This window comes from Leuciscus leuciscus (genome assembly GCF_965113295.1).
Source record: "Leuciscus leuciscus genome assembly, chromosome: 25".
Lineage (NCBI taxonomy): Eukaryota > Metazoa > Chordata > Actinopteri > Cypriniformes > Leuciscidae > Leuciscus > Leuciscus leuciscus.
The window spans coordinates 24,655,404-24,675,714 of NC_138724.1; the positions used below are offsets into that span (position 1 = coordinate 24,655,404).

At 41.1% G+C, this 20,311-nt stretch overlaps 2 protein-coding genes across 3 annotated transcripts; both read left to right on the forward strand.

Annotated features, from left to right (window-relative positions):
• The first annotated feature begins 262 nt into the window (after positions 1-262).
• Positions 263-4,354, forward strand: glcea (glucuronic acid epimerase a). The gene is made up of 4 exons (XM_082159568.1): positions 263-396; positions 808-1,385; positions 2,144-2,380; positions 2,488-4,354. Exons 2-4 carry the CDS (start codon positions 887-889, stop codon positions 3,510-3,512), a joined length of 1,761 nt encoding a protein of 586 aa, XP_082015694.1. The 5' UTR covers positions 263-396; positions 808-886; the 3' UTR covers positions 3,513-4,354.
• A 148-nt stretch (positions 4,355-4,502) lies between these two features.
• On the forward strand, positions 4,503-20,229 carry ambra1b (autophagy/beclin-1 regulator 1b). 2 transcript variants are annotated; one of them, XM_082159567.1, is made up of 19 exons: positions 4,503-4,759; positions 5,585-5,821; positions 6,590-6,648; positions 6,740-6,923; positions 7,153-7,325; positions 7,625-7,691; positions 7,807-9,269; positions 9,542-9,628; positions 9,722-9,904; positions 10,024-10,104; positions 10,677-10,777; positions 10,925-11,035; positions 11,210-11,398; positions 11,554-11,708; positions 11,925-12,064; positions 15,270-15,368; positions 15,473-15,672; positions 16,342-16,476; positions 16,988-20,229. In XM_082159567.1, the coding sequence occupies exons 2-19, from the start codon at positions 5,690-5,692 to the stop codon at positions 17,515-17,517; spliced, it is 4,089 nt and encodes a 1,362-aa protein (XP_082015693.1). In that variant the 5' UTR covers positions 4,503-4,759; positions 5,585-5,689; the 3' UTR covers positions 17,518-20,229. The 2 variants fall into 2 exon arrangements, with proteins under 2 accessions (XP_082015693.1, XP_082015692.1); XM_082159566.1 differs by having other exon boundaries at positions 5,605-5,821.
• Positions 20,230-20,311: the final 82 nt, after the last annotated feature.

Here is a 20,311-nt window from a genome sequence, read left to right on the forward strand (position 1 = left end):
CCCTGGATGCGCGCGCATCCGGTATTGTTTGTATACAAGAAACCCGTGTATAAACGTAACATATTCCTTTTAACCTCAATATTATTCTAAAATATGTCATATATATTAATCATTATCAAATAAATACATACTCGTAAAATTATTAATAAAAAAGAAGAAGAAAATAAATATATCACAATATTCACCTTATGTCACACCTATCTGACATTAGATTGGTGATTGGCTGCCACGGAGGTCACTCGCCTCTCATTGGCCAGTGCTGCATCAGTACAGGGTAGCATCTACTATGTTGCAGATTTGAGGCGAGAGGAATCTTTCAGCATTATTTTTTCTTTGTTTGACTATGTTATGCGTTCATAGACCCTCGCGCAGACGTCGTGCTGTTTTCAGGTGATCGTAAGTATGGTTTCATTCCGTTTTACAGCTCTGCATGTTGTTCACCGCCTTCATTCGCATTCAAAATCACATGAGCCCTCGCAGTTTCAATTTAGAGTGATGCGATTAGATTTTCTAATCATTCGCCTGTCTGTGTATGTGCTGAAGGATTAGTGCTCAGTAACGGGAATGATTTCTCATTCATAATTTGACCATGCAAGTTGAATCCAGATAGCCTATACTGTACATTAACGTTTAATGTTATATTTAAATGTACTGGTAATATGACTGACAGGCTTCACCATAAAATTCATACCAGTGATTTGTGATGGTAAGATTTGGCATTGTCATTTTTTTATTTATTTTTTTGGTTATTTCTAGAATATGACAAAATGGTGGACCCAAATTCACCATCTTTACCTTTGTCTGCAGATGCTATACCTGAATCATAAAGGTTTCCTGATATGTTCTGGTGTCAGTTCCACTAACACCGCATGGCTGTGATGTGACAATGCGCTGTCTGGTGGCTCGAATCAATCACAAGACTCTGATAGTCATCTGTGCTGTATTTGCCCTCATCACTATATTGCTGTGGAACAAGTGCTCCAGCGACAAAGAACTGACCACACAGATCAGACCTCCGCTGGAGTTTGCGCCCACCCCAGAAAAGGAGGAGGAGGAGGAGGACAACGGGCAGGCCCCCGAGGCCCCACCTGGATCCAGAGAAGTCACTTATGAGCAGATCGACTGCCTCATCAATGAAGATGTGATCATAAAAGGCCGTAGGGAAGGGGGCGAGGTGTATCTGCCCTTCAGCTGGGTGGAACGGTACTTTGACGTCTACGGACGTCTGGTGCAGTATGATGGGACGGAGCGGTTTGAGTTCTCCCACAGTTACTCTCGGGTGTACGCCCAGAGGGAGCCTTACCACCCGGATGGTGTCTTCATGTCTTTTGAAGGCTACAACGTGGAGGTGCGGGATCGGGTGAAATGCATCAGCGGTGTGGAAGGTAGTTTCCTTAAATCAGAGGTAGCCAACCCTGCTTGCGGAGAGCTACTGTCCTTCAAAGTTCAGCTTCTCCAACTGGGACACAAGCCCCACCAAAATACTGCTGTGCCCCAGTATAATATTAAATGATGTTAAAATATAGGACAATTCTAGATTCGCTAATGAATAACTTTTAATCGGCTTTGCAAAAAGGTCTGAAATTGTTTGAGATTCAGTTTGATTTATTCGGACAGTTGCACTGAATCGTTTACACTGGTCTCTCACATCAAAATAGTAACAGGATACTTTATAAAACAGAAAACCAAAAGAATGATGGATGAGGTGAATATTTACAAACAATCCATTTTAGGAACCAAAACTTGAAAATGCTTTATAGTTTGTCAGCGATAAAGCAGATCTTTATTGCACATGCACCTTGTGAACGACTCTATTGGGGGTAAAGACATATTATAGACTATATCCATAACAGTATATAAAAAAAACATATCAAAATTTGGAATCACATTTGATATAGAGTGCTTGTGCCCCAGTAAAGGCTAGAAACCCTCCTGGCTCCAATCCCAACTAACACACCTGAAAGCTTATCAGGTAATTTAAGGTTACTTAAAAATTACAGGCAGGTGTGTTGAAGCAGGGTTGGAGCTGAAGTCTGCAGGAAGGTAGCTCTCCTTGAGCAGGATTGGCTACCCCTTGCATAAATGGTTTTATACTGAGTTATCCTATTTCTGGAATCAACCTTTTGTGTTTTTATGTTCACAGGTGTACCAATGTCTACCCAGTGGGGTCCTCAGGGGTACTTCTACCCCATCCAAATAGCCCAGTATGGGCTGAGCCACTACAGCAAGAACCTCACAGAGAAGCCACCTGACGTAAAGACATATGGCATGTTAGAGGAAAAAGAGGGCTTAAGTCCGTGGGTCGTCCCTAAGGGTTGCACTCTCTCCAAGCTCCAGGATCAAGGTCGTTCTGGGTTTGCGCACCATTTTGTCACAGCGGGTATGAACTAATTGTGAATTTTTGTATGTTTGAAGTTGTAGTTGTTGTTTGGACTGTTTTGCTGTTAATTATCAAAGATGGATGATTACTTTGTGGTATTTCCATAGAGAACTCCGATGGTGTGACTTTGGTCTTGGACAACGCAAAAGATTTCGTCCTGACCTTTGATGTGAAGTTTATCTCCAACGGTAGTGTCTCTGTTGTTCTGGAGACCACAGAAAAGGGACCTCCTTACATTATCCATTACATAACTAGCCCACTCCTTCTTTCCTTTAAAGCCAGAGAGGTCAACTACGGCATCGGCCCCAGAGCCACCTGGAGCTCCGTCAGTCGTGACTTAGTAACGGATTTGCGTAAAGGCGTTGGTTTGTCCAACACCAAAGTGGTGAAAGCGACCAAAATCATGCCTCGCCGTGTGGTCCAGCTGGTTCTTAGAGGGTCTGGATTCATCAGCAATATCACTGTGTCTTCCACCGCACACATGGCTGCCTTCTTTGCTGCCAGTGATTGGCTTCTTTATAACCAGGATGAGCACGGAGGGTGGCCGATCAAGGTGACCCGTAAGCTCGGAGAGGGCTTCAAGAGCTTAGAGCCCGGATGGTACTCCGCCATGGCCCAAGGCCAAGCCATGTCGACGTTAGTGAGGGCGTACCTGGCAACGCATAACCCTGCATACCTCGGCGCCGCAATCCGAGCAACATCCCCCTTCAAGAGGACTTCAGAACAACATGGCGTCAAGGCTACATTCATGAACAAGTATGACTGGTATGAGGAATACCCCACAACGCCCAGTTCGTTTGTTCTTAACGGCTTTATCTACTCTCTTATTGGGCTGTACGATGTGGCAGAGACGGCAGGCAACAAGCTTGGTCGAGAAGCGGGCGTACTCTTCAGTCAAGGACTGGAGTCACTCAAGTCTATGTTGCCGTTGTTTGACACAGGCTCTGGAACTGTTTATGACCTGAGACACTTTACCCTTGGTGTTGCCCCTAATTTAGCACGCTGGGACTACCACACCACTCACATCAACCAGTTACAACTGCTCGCATCAATCGACAGCGCCCCCATTTTCAGAGAATATGTGAAACGCTGGAAGACTTACCTGAAAGGAGGCCGGGCCAAGCACAACTAGACATGCTCAGAGGGCAGTTTTATATAAAGATTAAATTATAAAGATAAACTGAGAACAAGCGTTTCTACTTTTCACAGAAAAGGGTGCATATTGTATCCGACTTGATTGCTATAAAGTGTCATGCTGAAGAGCTTGAGTTGTTGTATGGACTTTCGAGAATGTGCCGTCTCCTAAAATATTTATTTCCAGAATATCATGGTATATTTGAATGCAAGAAGCAATGCACAGGTATTTACACACCTTTGAAGGAAGCACAGAAGATTTGCTCTAAAAAAATGACTTTATCTTAATGCATACAATTAGTAAATGTGAGTTGTCACACTAAGGATTGTGTATTAATGCATCTATGAATAGGTTATGCTGTAAAAAATGTCATTATTTTTGCAAAATAGTCAAATGAGTGCTTTGCATTAGAAATGTTTTAGAATTATATGATCTTTGTATTTTAAAGCACAATCCTATCATAGGTCGTCAAGATTTGATACAGTTGCGCACTTTGAATTGTTTTTTAGTATGTAATTATTTAAAGCTTAAATAAATGTGCTATTTTAAAACTACATGTTTCTCTGAGAAATCATTGCTACCAAAAAAGAGACACATATGGCACATATAGCAACACCACGGTATTCTTTGAAGTACCTTTGAGTCCCATGTAAAACCTCAATATGGTAATCATTACTTATTGAAACAAAGTGCCATGGTATTATGATCTGACACAATCACTGTATATAGTAATGCCACGGTACTATTTTGTAAGGACTTTCACTTTGTTCCTTTATGTAACGTCACTTAAATGTTTTAGAACCTTATAATACACTTCTTTCTAAGATATAAATACATGTAAATAAATATATATTAAATAAATTAAAACCAATGACCATAAGTTATAATATCACAATCCGAATTCAACTGTCATGGAGGTGCAATCCACTCTGCAATTGATTAACCGACCTAAAGTAGCTCAACGCAGTCTTCTCTCGATTAGTATGCCTGCCTACGCCGAGCTACCCACAAACCAGTTAGCTAGCATCATTTATTCTATAGCTACCCCAATACATCCTCTCAATGTCACGATAATCCGAACGGTTTGATTGAGATACTCCTAAATGACATGAATGCAATCTGCTCGCCGCTTCGGATCGGTCGGTTATCATTCCAGGTTAGTTAATAACGATCCAGCTCGGCTAACAGGCTAAGAGGCTAACAGCGCCTTCGATGACATTTCACTGACAAACACAACAGAACAGGTATGTAAAATATCGATTCACGGTTTAATCTGTATTTCAAAACATCTAGAGTGTATTTGTGGTTATGTGTGTATATGTGGTTCTTTTATAACTAAAATATCTTCAAATAAATGAATGTTTATAGTGAATAAACGGTGGCTAACACTAGCTTCTGTTCAGTTTCCATATTTGGGCGGGCACGGCAGTGAGTTATTGTTAGTCACACGACAAGAAAACACATTTAATTATTTTATTGATGCTGTTTATGAGCATATTTTGTTGTCTCTGGTTTGCTGTTGATCAAATGTGAATGAAGATTTCACTGGCATGGTGTGGATTTAAATGGCTTGTTTGTTTACATGGTTCAGCACATCTGATAGGGCTTTAATTGTCCCCACAACATGCATGTATAATAATGATCATATCAAAGGTAAAGTTTTGGTGTAACATCAAGGCTAAACGCCCATAAGGTTTTCCTTTTGCTGATATGTCATGTAAAAGATGGTAGAGTGATGCTTGATGGATTTGATTGTTGGGCCCATTGGAGCCATAACAGATCTGCCAAACAGCTGTAGTCAGGGAGGTATTGTTTTTGCATATACTGTTAAAACTTTGAAATTAAGGGTTATGTTGCTTGATCAGTCAGTTCTGTTCAGAAATTTGTCTGGAGATAAGCTGTAATTTATGTTCAATGTCTCTGTGTGTTGATATCTTGTTATAAATACAGGGAATAAACACAGAACTTGCTCTTGGCCACTTTTATTTCATCAGTAAATGATCTGTCAGAAGCTCTCCGGTGATTATTATAAATGTTACAGACCCATAGATTGCTGTGTGTTGATTTAGGCTTTGTGTCCGTCCACCAGTCTGCATGGCCGGCGTGCTGCTGAGTTAGTGTCCGGCCCGTGTGCGAGGAAGGCCGCCCGGGCCGTGGAGCACTAGAGAGGAAAAATGGCATTGCATAACAGGAACTCCGTGCTGATCCTGTCGGGTCGAGAGCGAGGAGCTCGCATGCTGGGCACCCAGCGGCTCCTGCAGCAGCTGGTGGAAGACCGAACGCGCTGGATGAAATGGCAGAGCCAGGTAGGATATCAACCTTAATGTCTCTAATGGTTCTTTCTGGACTACACTCAGCAGACGTTTCTATATAGACCAGGTCAAGATTTTAGAATCAGAATAATGACTACATTTTTGCAGCAGAGAATATTGAGAAAAGCCTGAATGGCCTGAACCATTCAGCTGAAATGGTCAAATTTGCTTATATCATCATATTTTTTTTGTATTCAATGAGAGTAATGAATGAAATGAAATTGCAAACCAAGCATTATAGATCCTTAGGGTCCAGTGTTATATTGTGTGTAGTTGCATGAATATACAAAACATTTGGAAAATTGAACATTTGGAAAATCAGGATTGATGGCATCCATATCTGTGAACAAATTTGTAATCATAGTAATATGCATGTTCCTGTTTTACTGTAGAAATAATGCCTATCTTTGTCATTTTATGTGTTTTTCTTGTATAACGAAAAAAAAAAGAAAAAAAACATCCACTGAGAGTTATATTACTCACAGTACATTGAAAAAATTGTCAGAACAAGAGTTTGCTATGTCAAGTTTTTGATTTTACCTGCATTTTTAGCAGATTTAGCATTTTAATTGTTAGATTAATTTAATATTATTATAAACAATATTGATACAATTACAAACTAAATATTACTTAATTGTTGTCATTCTAATATAATAATATATTATAAATTATATTATTTTATAATTTTAATAGTCTTTGTTTGGCCCTGAATGTTCACTGAGGCTAATGTGTGTAATTTAAATGTCTCAATTATTTCTACAGAAAGTAGAGTTGCCGGATAATCCACGATCAACCTTCCTGCTGGCCTTCAGTCCAGATAGGTAACAACATTCTCAACAAAAAAACACTAGTGTTGTACACTAGTAATGGAAAAAAACATAATTTTCTGATGTTGTTTACATATGTTTATAGGAATCTTGTGGCCTCAACCCACGTCAACCACAACATCTACATCACAGATGTGAAAACAGGAAAGTGCCTGCACTCTTTAGTGGGCCATCGACGCACACCTTGGTGTGTGACCTTTCACCCCACCATCCCTGGCCTGGTTGCCTCTGGGTGCCTTGATGGAGAAGTCCGCATTTGGGACCTGCATGTGAGCATCAGTCTTTGTTTAATGGTTTAGTTATTCCTAAGATGTGTGGACCTTCCCCTTTAGCAAACATTATTATCTTGTGTTTTAATTTGTGTTTGATTTTCATACCGTTCAGTAGCAGCTCAAAGCAGTTATTCTGGTCTGATCCATTTGCAAGTCATCTACTCGTATAACTGGCTTTGAAATTGCTGTTTAATTAAACGTTGTGGATGTTTTTCCCCATTCCCAGGGTGGTAGTGAGAGCTGGTTCACGGAGAGTAATGTTGCCATCGCTTCTCTAGCGTTCCACCCCACAGCTCAGCTCCTCCTCATCGCCACTAACAACGAACTTCACTTCTGGGACTGGAGCAGACCAGAACCTTTTGCTGTGGTCAAGACCGCCAGCGAGACAGAACGTGTCCGGTGGGGAAGCAATCCTGTCTATAGTGGTTAACATGACACTTTTTTTTTAACCATAATTACTTTTTTAATACATGTTCCTTTCTTATTGTGCATGATTCATCAAAGCATGTTAAAGGAAATTTTCATAATCATTAATGTGTAATAACAAGTCCTGACCTGCATTTTTTTTCTCCTTTACTATTCTGTTTCAGTTTAAAATTTAACATTGCACAAGTGAAATGGGTTGTGTGCCAATTGATATTGATATTAATGTTTTTTTCAAAATTGTTCATCCTCAATTATTATAATTTTTTGCCCAGGTTGGTGAGATTTGATCCTCTAGGTCATAATCTCTTGACTGCTATTGTGAACCCATCCAACCAGCAGGTTAGAAACGACTCTTTTTCCTGTCAAAATAGCTGTAATGTAATGTTCTATGTGCACGTCCCTTTTCAGAAAGTGATAAATGTAATTTCATAAGTGTTTTACTATGTTTGTGTAGAATGAAGATGACTCTGAAGTTCCCATGGACAGTATGGAGATGGCTTTGTTCCGCCAACGGTCTCTTTTACGCTCTCCACCTGTACGCCGCACGCCCATCCTGCACAATTTCCTGCACATCTTGTCCTCTCGCTCTTCTGGGGCACAGGCCGGCGATCAGTCCCGTCCCGCCCCGGAGCCCCGTGAGCCTCCCATGCCTCGGTTCCAGTACCCGGTGCGGACGGAACCGAGTGACCGCTCGGCCTCACAGGGCTGCACTCAGCATTTGGGTCTGGGCTGCCTGTGCAATCGCTGCGCCGCCACGCGGAACCTATTCACGCAGAATCCGACAGGCCTCCAGCCTTCGGATCCGCCTCAACCGCAGACTCAGTCGGGCCCCTCCGCCTTCTCGCCCGCCCCCAGCCAGAACCGCACCTCCACGGATCGACCTTCTGCTTTTAGCAGTGTGTTCAGCGGGACTGCGGGGAACTCTACACATCGGGGTCTCTTGCCTCTTAGGACTATTGATCCCTTGGGGTCACAGGTGCCCGGGCCTCTCGAGGGCCCCGGGCGTCTCCCTGGGGCTGATTGGTCTGGTAGTCTGCTGAGCACCGGACATGAACATGGGTTAGGTGCGATTGGGGTAGAAAGCAGTGTCGGAAGGGGTGTGCTGCCCCCTCCTAGGACGAGCTCCTCTTCAATGGATCTCCTCTCCCTGCGCAGGTTCCCCGATGGTTCCTCTTCATCACCCATATACACCTCTGCTACGGAAGGGCGGGGCCTAGTGCTGCCCGGAATGGATCCCAACCGGGGACGAGCCAATGATGGCACAAGTAGCGGCCATCACCCTTTCTACGACAACACCCAACGCAACAACCCCGCCTCCATACGCAACGTCCTGCAGTGCAACCTGAGCCGTTACTTCATGGAATATGAGCGCATGCAGGAGTTGGAGCGACCTGGTGGCAGCCGAGAGGTGGGAGGTGGACCAGGACCGATGCAGGAGCTGCTCAACACTAGCATGGACACAGATCGACCTGGGCCTTCGCATAACGGCTCTTCCCACACTGGAAATGGAGACACGGTCGCAGGCCCCTCGCAAAACCACCCCAATCGCTGCCGTTCGTGCCACAACCTCCTCACCTTCAACCATGACACCCAGAGATGGGAACGTTCTGGTCAGACCTCTTCTTCCTCTTCTTCTCAAGACGGACCATCCTGGCCGCTTTCAGTGCCTCCGTTTGAGGACCCGGGTCAGGGTGCACGAGTGGAAGCCCGAGCCCCTGAGATGAGGCCTATGGAGTTGAGCGAGTCCTCCTCTGGGCTACAGGAGCAGCAGCCCATGGGTCTGGTGTACAATCAGGAGACAGGGCAGTGGGAAAGCGTGTACCGGCAACCAACGGCCAGCGCTTCTTCTGAGGCAGCGCAAGACGCCTTAAACCCGGAGGTGCCTGTTGATAATCCGGATGAGGACTCACTCAGGAGGTGAGGAAGAAAAAGATGTACACATCCAAATTTGGTTATTAAGGTGCGGTCACGTTAGCAACATTTTCTTTCTGCTGGTCAACATGGGGAATTTGCATGACCAACTTGATCCAATTGCAAAATCAGCATTGGGAAATCTTTTGCCCTTACTTAAAATTCCAGGTTGTGCGTATTCCTATTGAAATGACTTCGCCTGTAAAACAACGGTAAATGTGACCTCACCTTTACAGTGTCTTTTCTGTTACTTATATATTTCTCATCTTTTGCATTAGGAGGTTGTTGGAATCGTCACTGTTTCCATTTTCTCGTTATGATATGTCTGGCTCCAGAGATCATCCTATATACCCAGATCCTGCCAGGTACCCGTTTGGAAACAGTTACACTCCTGTATAGCCCGTATGTACAAACTTCAGAGTTTGACCCCCTCTTTAACCTCTTCCACATCTCCTCAGGCTGTCTCCAGCTGCTTACTATGCTCAAAGGATGATCCAGTATCTGTCTCGGAGAGAAAGCATACGCCAGCGTTCACTGCAGAATCGCCTACGGACGCTCTCAAACTCTCAAGCTGAAAGCCAGTCCAACAACCCATCCTCCACGCCACCGGAAGCCAGTGATGGAGACTATGAGGACATCGAGTGAGTCTGATAATACAACACATTGCATTTGCACTCACGATTAAACAGTCATGTGAACCCATTTTACTGTTGTATTAAAAAGGAAAGTGTTTAATATTTCTTTTCTCCTGCTGTTACAGGGAACCTGGAGACAGAACAAGACACAGAATGCCCCGCAATGCTCGAATGTCGGCCCCCTCACTCGGGCGCTTTGTTCCAAGGTCAGTGTCATATGTGACGTTTGTCATTGCCTGTCATACACTGCCGTTCAAATGTTTGGGGTCGGAAAGTCTCTTATGCTCACCAATGCTGCGTTTATTTGATCAAAAATACAGTGAAAACAGTAATACCGTGAAATATCATTACAATTTAAAATAACTTTTCTATTTTAATATATTTTAAAGTGTAATTTGATGGCAAAGCATCATTACTCCAGTCTTCAGTGTCACATGATCCTTCAGAAATCATTCTAATATGCTGATTGGCTACTCAAGAAACCTTTCTTATCATCAATGTTGAAAACAGTTGTGCTGCCTAATACTTTGTGGAAACTGTGATAAATTTTTTTCAGGATTCTTCAATGAATAGAAAGTTCATTTATTTGAAATAGGAATCTTTTGTAACATTTTAAATGTCTTTAATGTCACTTTTGATCAATTGAGTGCATCCTTGCTAAGTGAAAATATTAATATAAATAAATAAATAAATGTAATGGGATTGTATCAAGTTGATACATTTATGTTAATATATTTGATTAATGTAAACATTTCTTTATATGTATTTTTGTTTGAAGGAGGTTCCTGTTACCGGAGTACTTGCCTTACGCTGGACTCTTCCATGAAAGGGGTCAGTCAGGCCTGGCCACTCACTCCTCCATCAACAGAGTATTAGCAGGTACAGCTGGAAGTTTCTTATTCTGTTTCATTTATGAAGCATTCTGAATCATTTTTAGCCCATAAGGTCAGAAACTCTCTCTACGAATAGTGATTTTGAACAAACTAAAGAGAATTAAATATATCTACCCGTAATGCTCTGTTGCAGGAGCATCTATAGGTGACGGCCAGTCAGCTGTGGCCAGTAACATTGCCAACACCACTTATAGGCTGCAGTGGTGGGATTTCACCAAGTTTGACCTTCCGGAGATCAGCAATGGTGCGTTCTTCCAAGTTCTACTGGTTTTGAGCTAATACATCAGTTTTTGCTTGACATTATCTGAATAGGTAGCTTGAAAGTTTTACTTTTAACTTCTTCAGAAGCTACAATATGTTTGTTTATCTTATTTCATCTTATTTCATCATATTTGTCTCTTTTTTTTTTCCGTCGTAGCTTCTGTGAATGTGTTGGTTCCTCACTGTAAGATCTACAACGATGCCAGCTGTGATATTTCAGCGGACGGGCAGCTGCTGGCCGTGTTCATTCCCAGCAGCCAGCGGGGTTTTGCAGATGAGGGCATCCTGGCCGTCTACTCCCTTGCTCCCCACAATCTTGGAGAAATGCTGTACACCAAGAGATTCGGTCGGTGTTTAGGAACAGTTCACCAAACAATTCAAATTAACCAATAACTTTTGGTTTTGGCAGTAACACTGTGACAATTCTGGCTTAGTTTTAAAATGGTTACTTTTTTTATTGCAGAAATTCCTCTGAGTTTTGTTTTTTAACTTGCATTTCAGGTCCAAATGCAATCTCAGTGAGTCTATCACCCATGGGCTGCTATGTGATGGTAGGACTGGCCTCCAGACGGATCCTGCTCCATCCCACCACTGACCACATGGTGGCGCAAGTGTTCCGTCTGCAGCAGCCACACGGAGGAGAGACCTCCATTAGAGTAAGAGCCTGAAAATGTCACTTATTTTTCAATAAATGCAAAACTGGAAAGGAAATGATAAAAGAAAAAAACTAGTATGTAAACTGGTATTTATGGTGAGTTTTTATTTATTCATAGACCCAATAAAGCTGTAAAGATTGATTCAGTACTGTGACTAGCACTGTTTTTCTGCTTTCCGTTTTTTTTTATGGTCCGTTTTTTCTTGGCATCCTGCAGATGATGTTTAATGTGGTGTACCCCATGGCTCCAGACCAACGGAGACACGTCAGTATTAACTCAGCCCGGTGGCTTCCGGAGCCAGGCATGGGATTGGCCTACGGAACCAATAAGGGCGATCTGGTCATCTGCAGGCCAGTGTAAGTAAACACCCAGCTAAAACAACCATCACCCAGCAGACCATCTGCTCCACACGCATATCTTTAGTCCTTAGCAAATTTGAATGTCCTTATCAAATCGTAAAACAGTTATATACACTTTATTCATTTACCAAGTGTTTTTATCCATTATAGTATACCTATTCAAGAGACAAAATGGTATGCCTATGGCAACAATAACTCCAAAACCTATTGAGATGCCTTGCTGTTTACTGTCTTTTGTTTGAGTTAGCATGTTGTTAAGCTAATAGTGTGAAATTCTAATAAGTATAAAAATACATCGCACACAAACATTGGGTAATATAGTCAAATACCACAATTTGTATTGTTACTTTTTTAGTAATGAAATGTGAGCTTGTTTAACATTTTTATATTGTAACTATATATCATACCTGGCCTTATATATAATGCATTATGGTATTGTCTCCTGCCTGGAGGATATATTGCTGCTGCTTTAGATTTTGGCCAAAAAACTACTATGAAGCCTCAACATTAGGGCTGTCAAGCGATTAAAAATTTAAATCTAATTAATTATATGATGTGCTGATGAATTAATCTAATTAATTGCACATACATTTTGGCTGAGAAACTACCCCCAAAAGATAAGGTCATTATTGTGTTTAATGAGAAAAGCATCAAGAAGACATGTCAAAAAGTTTGATTCAACATATAATTTTTTACGCTAACTTTTAGGCTACAATAGCCATGATTTTTTTTATTTTCACAAGCTGCATCCGAATTGATATTTAGATATATTTACAGACCGGTTATTGCAGCTCAAAGGTGGCATGAATGCATTTACACTGCAATTACAATTGCATAAATAATGACATGAGATTAATGGGTTTTAAATGGGTCTTGTTATTTTATTCAAATGGAAATGTGATTTAAAAAAGAAAATGAAATTATGCTCTAAATAATAAACTAAAACTGCCAGTAGGTGGCGGTAAACATCTTAATGAGTAAGTCATTGAATCAATGAGTCATTCATTCATTCATATTCGATTATCTCAAACGGCTGATTCATACAGGAATTAAATGGCTCTCTTTATTAAATGAGCCATTGAATCATTGGTTCACCCGATTCGTTGAAAATGCAGAGAAGCACAACAGTTCTGCTGTGGCTTTATAGGATATATTTTCAGTGGCAAAATTGAGCAAAAACACACAATATTTTGTCTACAAACAAAATATTAACCTCTTAGTTATTTAACTGTTGTAGAAAATTAATACCACATTTGCACTTATGTTATTCTGGACAGAAACAGCACTCGTGTGATATTGCAGTCACTGCTCGTATGATATTGCTTAACTAGATCATATAAATATGAAAACTCATACAGGGGCATTTTTTTTATGAAATGTAAGATGACCTTTGTACGTCTGGGGCTGGGTGTGTGTGCGTTAAATACGTAAATTATTTTAACACACGATTTTTTCCATAACTAACTAATTAATTAAATTAACATGTTAAATCAACAACCCTACTTAAAATACTTCCTCTGTAGGCAAATGCAAGGTTTTGCAATAGAGCAAATGATAGTGATGGTTTGTGAATTGCTTCTACTTAACTTTTTGGCTTCTAGCCCACGTCTTTAACCAGTACGCCACACCATCCATCAAAGAAAAACAAAACAAGTGCCACTGTGAAGAACAGGAGCCATGGAACTTGCAGATAAAACGAAACACAGTTTAACAGCGCTATAAAAGCTGCGTTTTTACAACCAGTAATTTCCATAAACGTGTTCCAGAGCCCATGTCAATATTGATTAAAAATGCCAAATACCCAGAGAGTTGATTCATTATAAATCATCTTCATCTTTAACAATTAAATTGTCAAGTTCCTGATCCCAGATCAGTGTCAGTTTTCAGATGTGGACTATATGAGGACTTTTAATAAATCAGTGTTACCTGAAGCCGCCTTTCATTAGATTACCTTCTTCATTAGTGGCAGGAAACTCGGGTGTTCAAATGGAAAAAAGCGATTATTGTTTTTTAACAAGGTTACAGGCCACATTACCCCTGTGCCCCATGACTTTTGCAGCTCATCGCTTTCAAGGAATTCTCCCCCAAACTGATGGGTTTATAATCAGATCACAGCCCACGCGGACAGATGGAGTATGTCACAATAAATCCATTGCTTCTTTGCCATTTGGTTGTTCAATTTTGTAATTTGGTCAAATCCTGTGTATATTACTGGTTTTAAAAGCATAATGCGAGATCTGCAGGAATACTTGTTTCTGATTGGCCGTTCTACAATCAACAACCAATACCCCAAATAGTATCATGTGTCTTGTATCACTCTGCAGTTTCCTGCTCTTCACATGATAAAATATGATATTTAATGTCCATTTATTTATTTAAATATTTGGTGATTAGCTGTGTAATAAGAGGTATAATGTACAGTCAGCCAGTCATCATCACAAAATGAATCCATTTGGGGTAGTCTCGTGTAACCAGACCTTCAGACTGATTGCAGAAGGTCTGGAATCCATAGCTGCTTTCATTGGCCAAGGACCACCCAGAGGCCATCTGACTAACATGTAAAGCAACCAATCACAGTTTGTTTTGCTCACCGTCATGTTTAGGGCCGTTAGTCTTATGTAGCCAGACCTTCAGAATGATGGCAAGAAGGTCTGGACTCCATCACGACTTTTGTCCAAGGACCGCCCAAGAGGACGTCTGACCGACATGTAAAGCAACCAATCAAAGTTCGTTTTGTTACATGTCGTGTTTAGGGGCGTGGAAATATGAAGTTGATGTCCCGGAATAATAAATTATTCATTCAAGAACATTGTGCAAATTTATTGCAAAAACTTCATTCTTTTGAAAATCCTGCGTTTACTTGATCATAAGCGCTCACTGTCACAGTTGTAAACACGTTGGCTTTCTTCTTCCATGAGGGGGTTTGGCGTCACAACGGCTTTGTTTACAGGCGGACTGTTCAAGAACGTGACATGCACGTCTCCCAGAAATCCTGTAGAATTCAAACAATCTGATTACGCCTTTGAAAACTCCTTAAGCGTTTCCCATTTTGTGTGCCTTATGCATCAGATGGTCTGTGGGTGTGACGTCTGAGGCTGAGAATACCTTCGAGGTGATAGATAACCTGAAGTGAAGCATACATTACTGTTACTTAGATGTGTAAACAAGATAATGAAGTCAAAAATATCTGTTTTGTTTTCAGTGATTTCCGCAGTGATGCAGACAGTCCGTCGGATCTGACCTCGGATTCTTTGTTTACTGTCAACAGCAGCAGCCGAACCCGTGGAGTGGAGCGCCCAGGGTCAGAAACTAACTTAATCTGAATTCATAAGTCATAGCTTGTTATATCATAGTCCAGTGTTATTCATGATCCTAAAAATGCTCATTTGTGTATATTTCTTACAGGACGAGCAGGTCCGGCTGGCGATTTGACCGCGACATGGGCCTTATGAACGCTATTGGCCTGCAGCCACGTCAGGCCACGCCTTCTGTGACCTCACAGGGGACGCAGACACCAGTGGTGCGACTGCAGAATGCCGAGACCCAGACGGAGAGAGAACATCCTCCAGCCAGTACCTTCCAAAACGCATACACATCCAGACACAGTAAGACATTTGCATAAATGTAATTTGCACTAAATCCACTATTTATTTTCTTAAAACAGAAACGAATATACAGTAAAAATTATGGGATAATGATATAAAATTGTATTTATGTACATGCATAACTAAACCGCAATATATAGCTACATATTCAGTGGGATCTAAAAGGCCACTAGTGGAAGAACAAAAAAATTGTTACAGATTTTTAAAACAATTTTCATATTTTTTTAGTATTTGTTTTGTCATAACTTTTATTTGTTTTACTTTTTTTTTTTAAATCCTAAAACTTTTATTTGTAATACTTTTATTCACAGTATTAAATGTGATCTTAAATTCTAGATCTTCTATATATTTTTATATGAAGTACATGAATCAGTTTCATTAAAGTGGCTTTAACTTATGAAAATTGTATTAAACTTAATAGTCACATAATCAATGTATTAATATTATTTCTTAATTTTATATTTCCAGCTAATCATTTTGAATATTCAATATATATATATATATATCACCCAGCCGTAATGCCACTAATGACAGACCTGCACTGAAGTGTCTTGCTCAAGGCCATAGCGATTGTAACGGATATCTATAATGCTCCAGTTCATTTTTGTAACCTAGTTAAGTAATATTGATTATGTCCACTCAGAGCAGCCAAATGTGTTACTCTTGCAGCGGTTCAGGTGGCCAGCACCAGCACTGAGAGACACACACACCCAGAGACGACACACACACTGTTACACACACCGATTCAGGCATCGGTCTCAGAGGGGTCGCTGAACCGGACAAACTTGCCCCCCACATATCACGGTAACTGCTTCGTCTCACTCTTTCTCATCCTGTCTCATCCTCTGTCGTCTGACACAGGTAATGGAGTGAAATTGATTGAACTGACCTCTCTGAGATCTGTGTTGTGTCCTACTGAGGGCTTTACACTGTTATTACTGTTTCAAGTGCTTTATTACCTGCTGTTAGCTGGTCTAATTTAATTTGCACCCTCGTTTTCTCGGTTTAATGGGCCCCAGTGTGCACACATGGAGAGATAATAGATAACTCGCTAAGACCTAATTGTTGCTGGGCTGTTTTTTTACTTTGGTCAACCAAGACCTGGATGTGTGTGTGTGTGTGTGTGCTTTTGAGATAAAACATAATTAACATAAATGAATTACTCATCTTAATTCTGTTTGCTCCAGCTTTCTTCGCCGATCTTACGTATTATGTCTGCCCACTAATTTTCCATGTTCTGAAATTAATCCAGTCTCGTTTTGTTTTTGTCGTTATCTGATAAGAGCGTCTCACTGTTCTGTCTGGTTTATCTTAGCGGACTCAGCAGCCGAGCCGGGTTCGGGAGAAGACGCGCTGTCTCGGATCCGCCGCCTAATGGCTGAAGGGGGAATGACGGCCGTGGTCCAGCGGGAACGCAGCACTACTATGGCCTCGATGGGTGGCTTCGGAAACAACATCGTGGTCAGCCATCGGATTCACCGTGGCTCGCAGACCTCGGTCAGGACGACTCAGGTGGGAAACCCAACCGCGGAAACGCCTGCTGGACTCGCTATCCCATCTCTTTTTCGCACTGAACCCTTGGTAGACTCTCTAGAACTTCCAGGGCCATCAGGGTCCAGCGGTGCCCCGCTTCCGCCACAGTTTACAACTCGCTCTGAAGTCGCGAGGGTGTCTCCTATGGTTGAGCCGGACTTGTTTGCCGATCATCAAGCCGATGTCGTGCAACACCACCCATCCCCGAGCGGTTTGAATATGTCTAACCGTAGCAACAATAATAACAATGACCATAACAGCTACAGTGAAAGCCGGAGCCGAGATTATCCTGACGACCTATATGGCAGATAGTCTTGCGTCTGAGACAAGACGAACATCTCAAAACTGGTCTGCAGTTCGTGGTGGAGCCTGTTACAATGACAGGACATGATGTTTGGGGCGGAGCCACTGAACTTCCCGCCTCAGTTCTGACTCCTCTCACTCTGGCCTTATTTGGGAATGAATGAGTGCCAAGTTTTTCATGTCGTCTCCTTAACTGGGAGGCGTCAACCTCACCCTTTCTGTCAAAACAATAGATTCTCGCTTTGGGGAAGCATCATTATTGCACTTGCGTGTTGCACTTAAGTTTTAATTTTTCTTCCTTTCAAGGTTGAGTCTGACATTACATCATTCCATGCGAGAAAGGGTATCATACTTGAATCCTTCCCGTACTACAGTACGGAATTACACGGTTGTAGTTAACCACCCTTTCAAGCTCCAAGAAAAATCATCAGCCAATCAAAGTGCCAGTTGTGTCTGGGGGCGTGTCCTTACGATTCCTTTGGATCCATTGGGGTCTGTTGTCTTCAGGACATTTTCAGTTTGAGGAACTGTAAAGCAGTAAAGACTCTTCACAGCTTAACACTAACTCTCTCAACAACCTCTAACGGTTTTTGTGTTCAAATTCTGAGATTATGCTTGACGTGATTATTTTTTTGTGTGTTCGATAATGTGATTTCCAGTCATCCGGTTGATCAGTGTCTAGAACAACATCTACTTTGAAGTTCTCAGACTGGAAAGACTTATGCGCGTGAACGTGTCCCACTAAACTTCCAGATGTCGAATTTTATGATGGTTTTAATTTGAATTTATTTATCTGTCGTTTGAAAAATACACTTTTGAAAGCATGTTGTCTGTAATTGTCCAATGGATGGAAAAATCAGTTCAAGAACCCTCACGCTGGTTCAGATCTCTCATATCTGCATGTGTGTCCAGTTCCAGAGCTTATAAACAAGGAGGCGGGGCTAAAGCAAATTAGCATGTAGGCTGTCGAGCGCACATGCACATTAAGTGAAATTTTGGTACGCTGAGCAGTTTTCTTTTATACATGTGACCGCTAACTTGCGTGTATGGGTCAGTTCGCAGTCGCGTTTCTTGCGATTTAAATCCCTGATGCGTTTGTACGAATCCTACTGATGTGATATCTCAGAAATACCCTAAAACTCAGAACCGAAATGTAAGATGTTACAATTCTCGCACTAAATTTTTAACAATTTGCGCAATTCAGCTGCTGATTGTCAATTCTCCAGTAATTCACCTCGAATCAATCGATTGCCCGAGGGTTTCATTCCACTCTACCAAACGCAACAAGCCTCTTATGATGCGTAAGAGACAAATGGCAAGTAATTGCACTTAAGCACCATTTTCTCCTTCCGAACTGCACCGAGAATAATGTTACAGACGATAAACCAGACGTATCTCTATTTTAGATCTGGATTATGTACAATAAACACTTGAATAACCCATAAAAGAGAATTTTTTTGGACATTGGACACTTAGGACAGTGACGGCCCTAAATGCGCGCACACTGCTGAGAGTCACTGAGGACGGACACTGTTTGTATGCGTGTACGTGTGGATGTGGATGTCTGTGAGTGTCCGCCACTGAACCTACAGAGTTTTATTATAAATAAATGTAGCATTGTAAATGTAGAGATGATAAATCAAGAAGAAAAAACTTAAATCCATATTTCGGGTTGGGTTTTTGTTTTTTTAAATGAAATACTTGCCTTGTGAGTTCTGTTGCGCTTGTTTAGATTCTCATGTACGATTGGTCCACTCTAGCGATGAGTTGTCAATGCATTTGCATATGCACAGGCCTTTCGTTAACAAGCATTTATAAAATTATTATTTGTGTAAAAGATTTTGTTATTTTAGCTGCTTGGCTTGAATTAGCTTTTTTGTATAAAAAAAAACTGTCCCCATTAGGAATGGTTTGTTTTTTTGAAAGTTTGTGGATGTAAGATTCAGTTGGATTGTGATCTCATAGCAAGTAATGGCAGCTGAGGAACCTCTCAGAAACCACATACCCTTTGGTGTTTTTCAATGAGTTCAGTGCCTTGGGGAGTCTTCTCCTTACTGAACCGCAAAAGCCGACAATACCGGAATAGCTCCTTCATAAGCCTTTTGAATGTTCAGTGTTTTAGTAATTGGTAGAAAAATTGGTAAAAGTCTGGTTGTGTTGGATGTCATTTTGATTATTTATTTTACTCTCTGTGTGAATGACAAATGCAATCCTGATTTAAAAAAAATGCGTCTATGATAAGAAAGAAGGACCTTTTTACTTTAAACTCCATTTGAGAACATGCTAAATATCTTGTACCATCATTTAAGGACACATCTCATTTTTGACCATATGCACACCTTATTTTTATGAAGTATGCAGGGTTTGTTTTAGACTTTTAGGACAATTCATGTGTTTGGACGAGAATAGCTGACGGCGACCGAAAGTGTGACATTTTAAAAACTGTAACTGTGTTCTTGTTGGATGTGTGGTTATGTATATGCTTTCACTGCTGGATCGGTACCTTAGCTTAAGTCATGATAGTGGAAAAGACCAGAATTCGACTTCCTCTTCTGCCCAGATAAGAGGGATGTGTTGTTATGACTTACCATAAATGTGTAGTTGGTTCTTTATTTAGTGAAAATGAGGATTAGGTGTTGTAAAAGAATTTCGTGGGACACCAAAGATCCTGTGGTAATGACGATTATGAGAGTTTTAATAAAATGGGAATATGGAAATTAATTTGGTTGTTTTTGACACTTATTTAATATAAATTATTATTATTTATCAATTACAATACAGTGAAACTCATGAAACCTTTTGA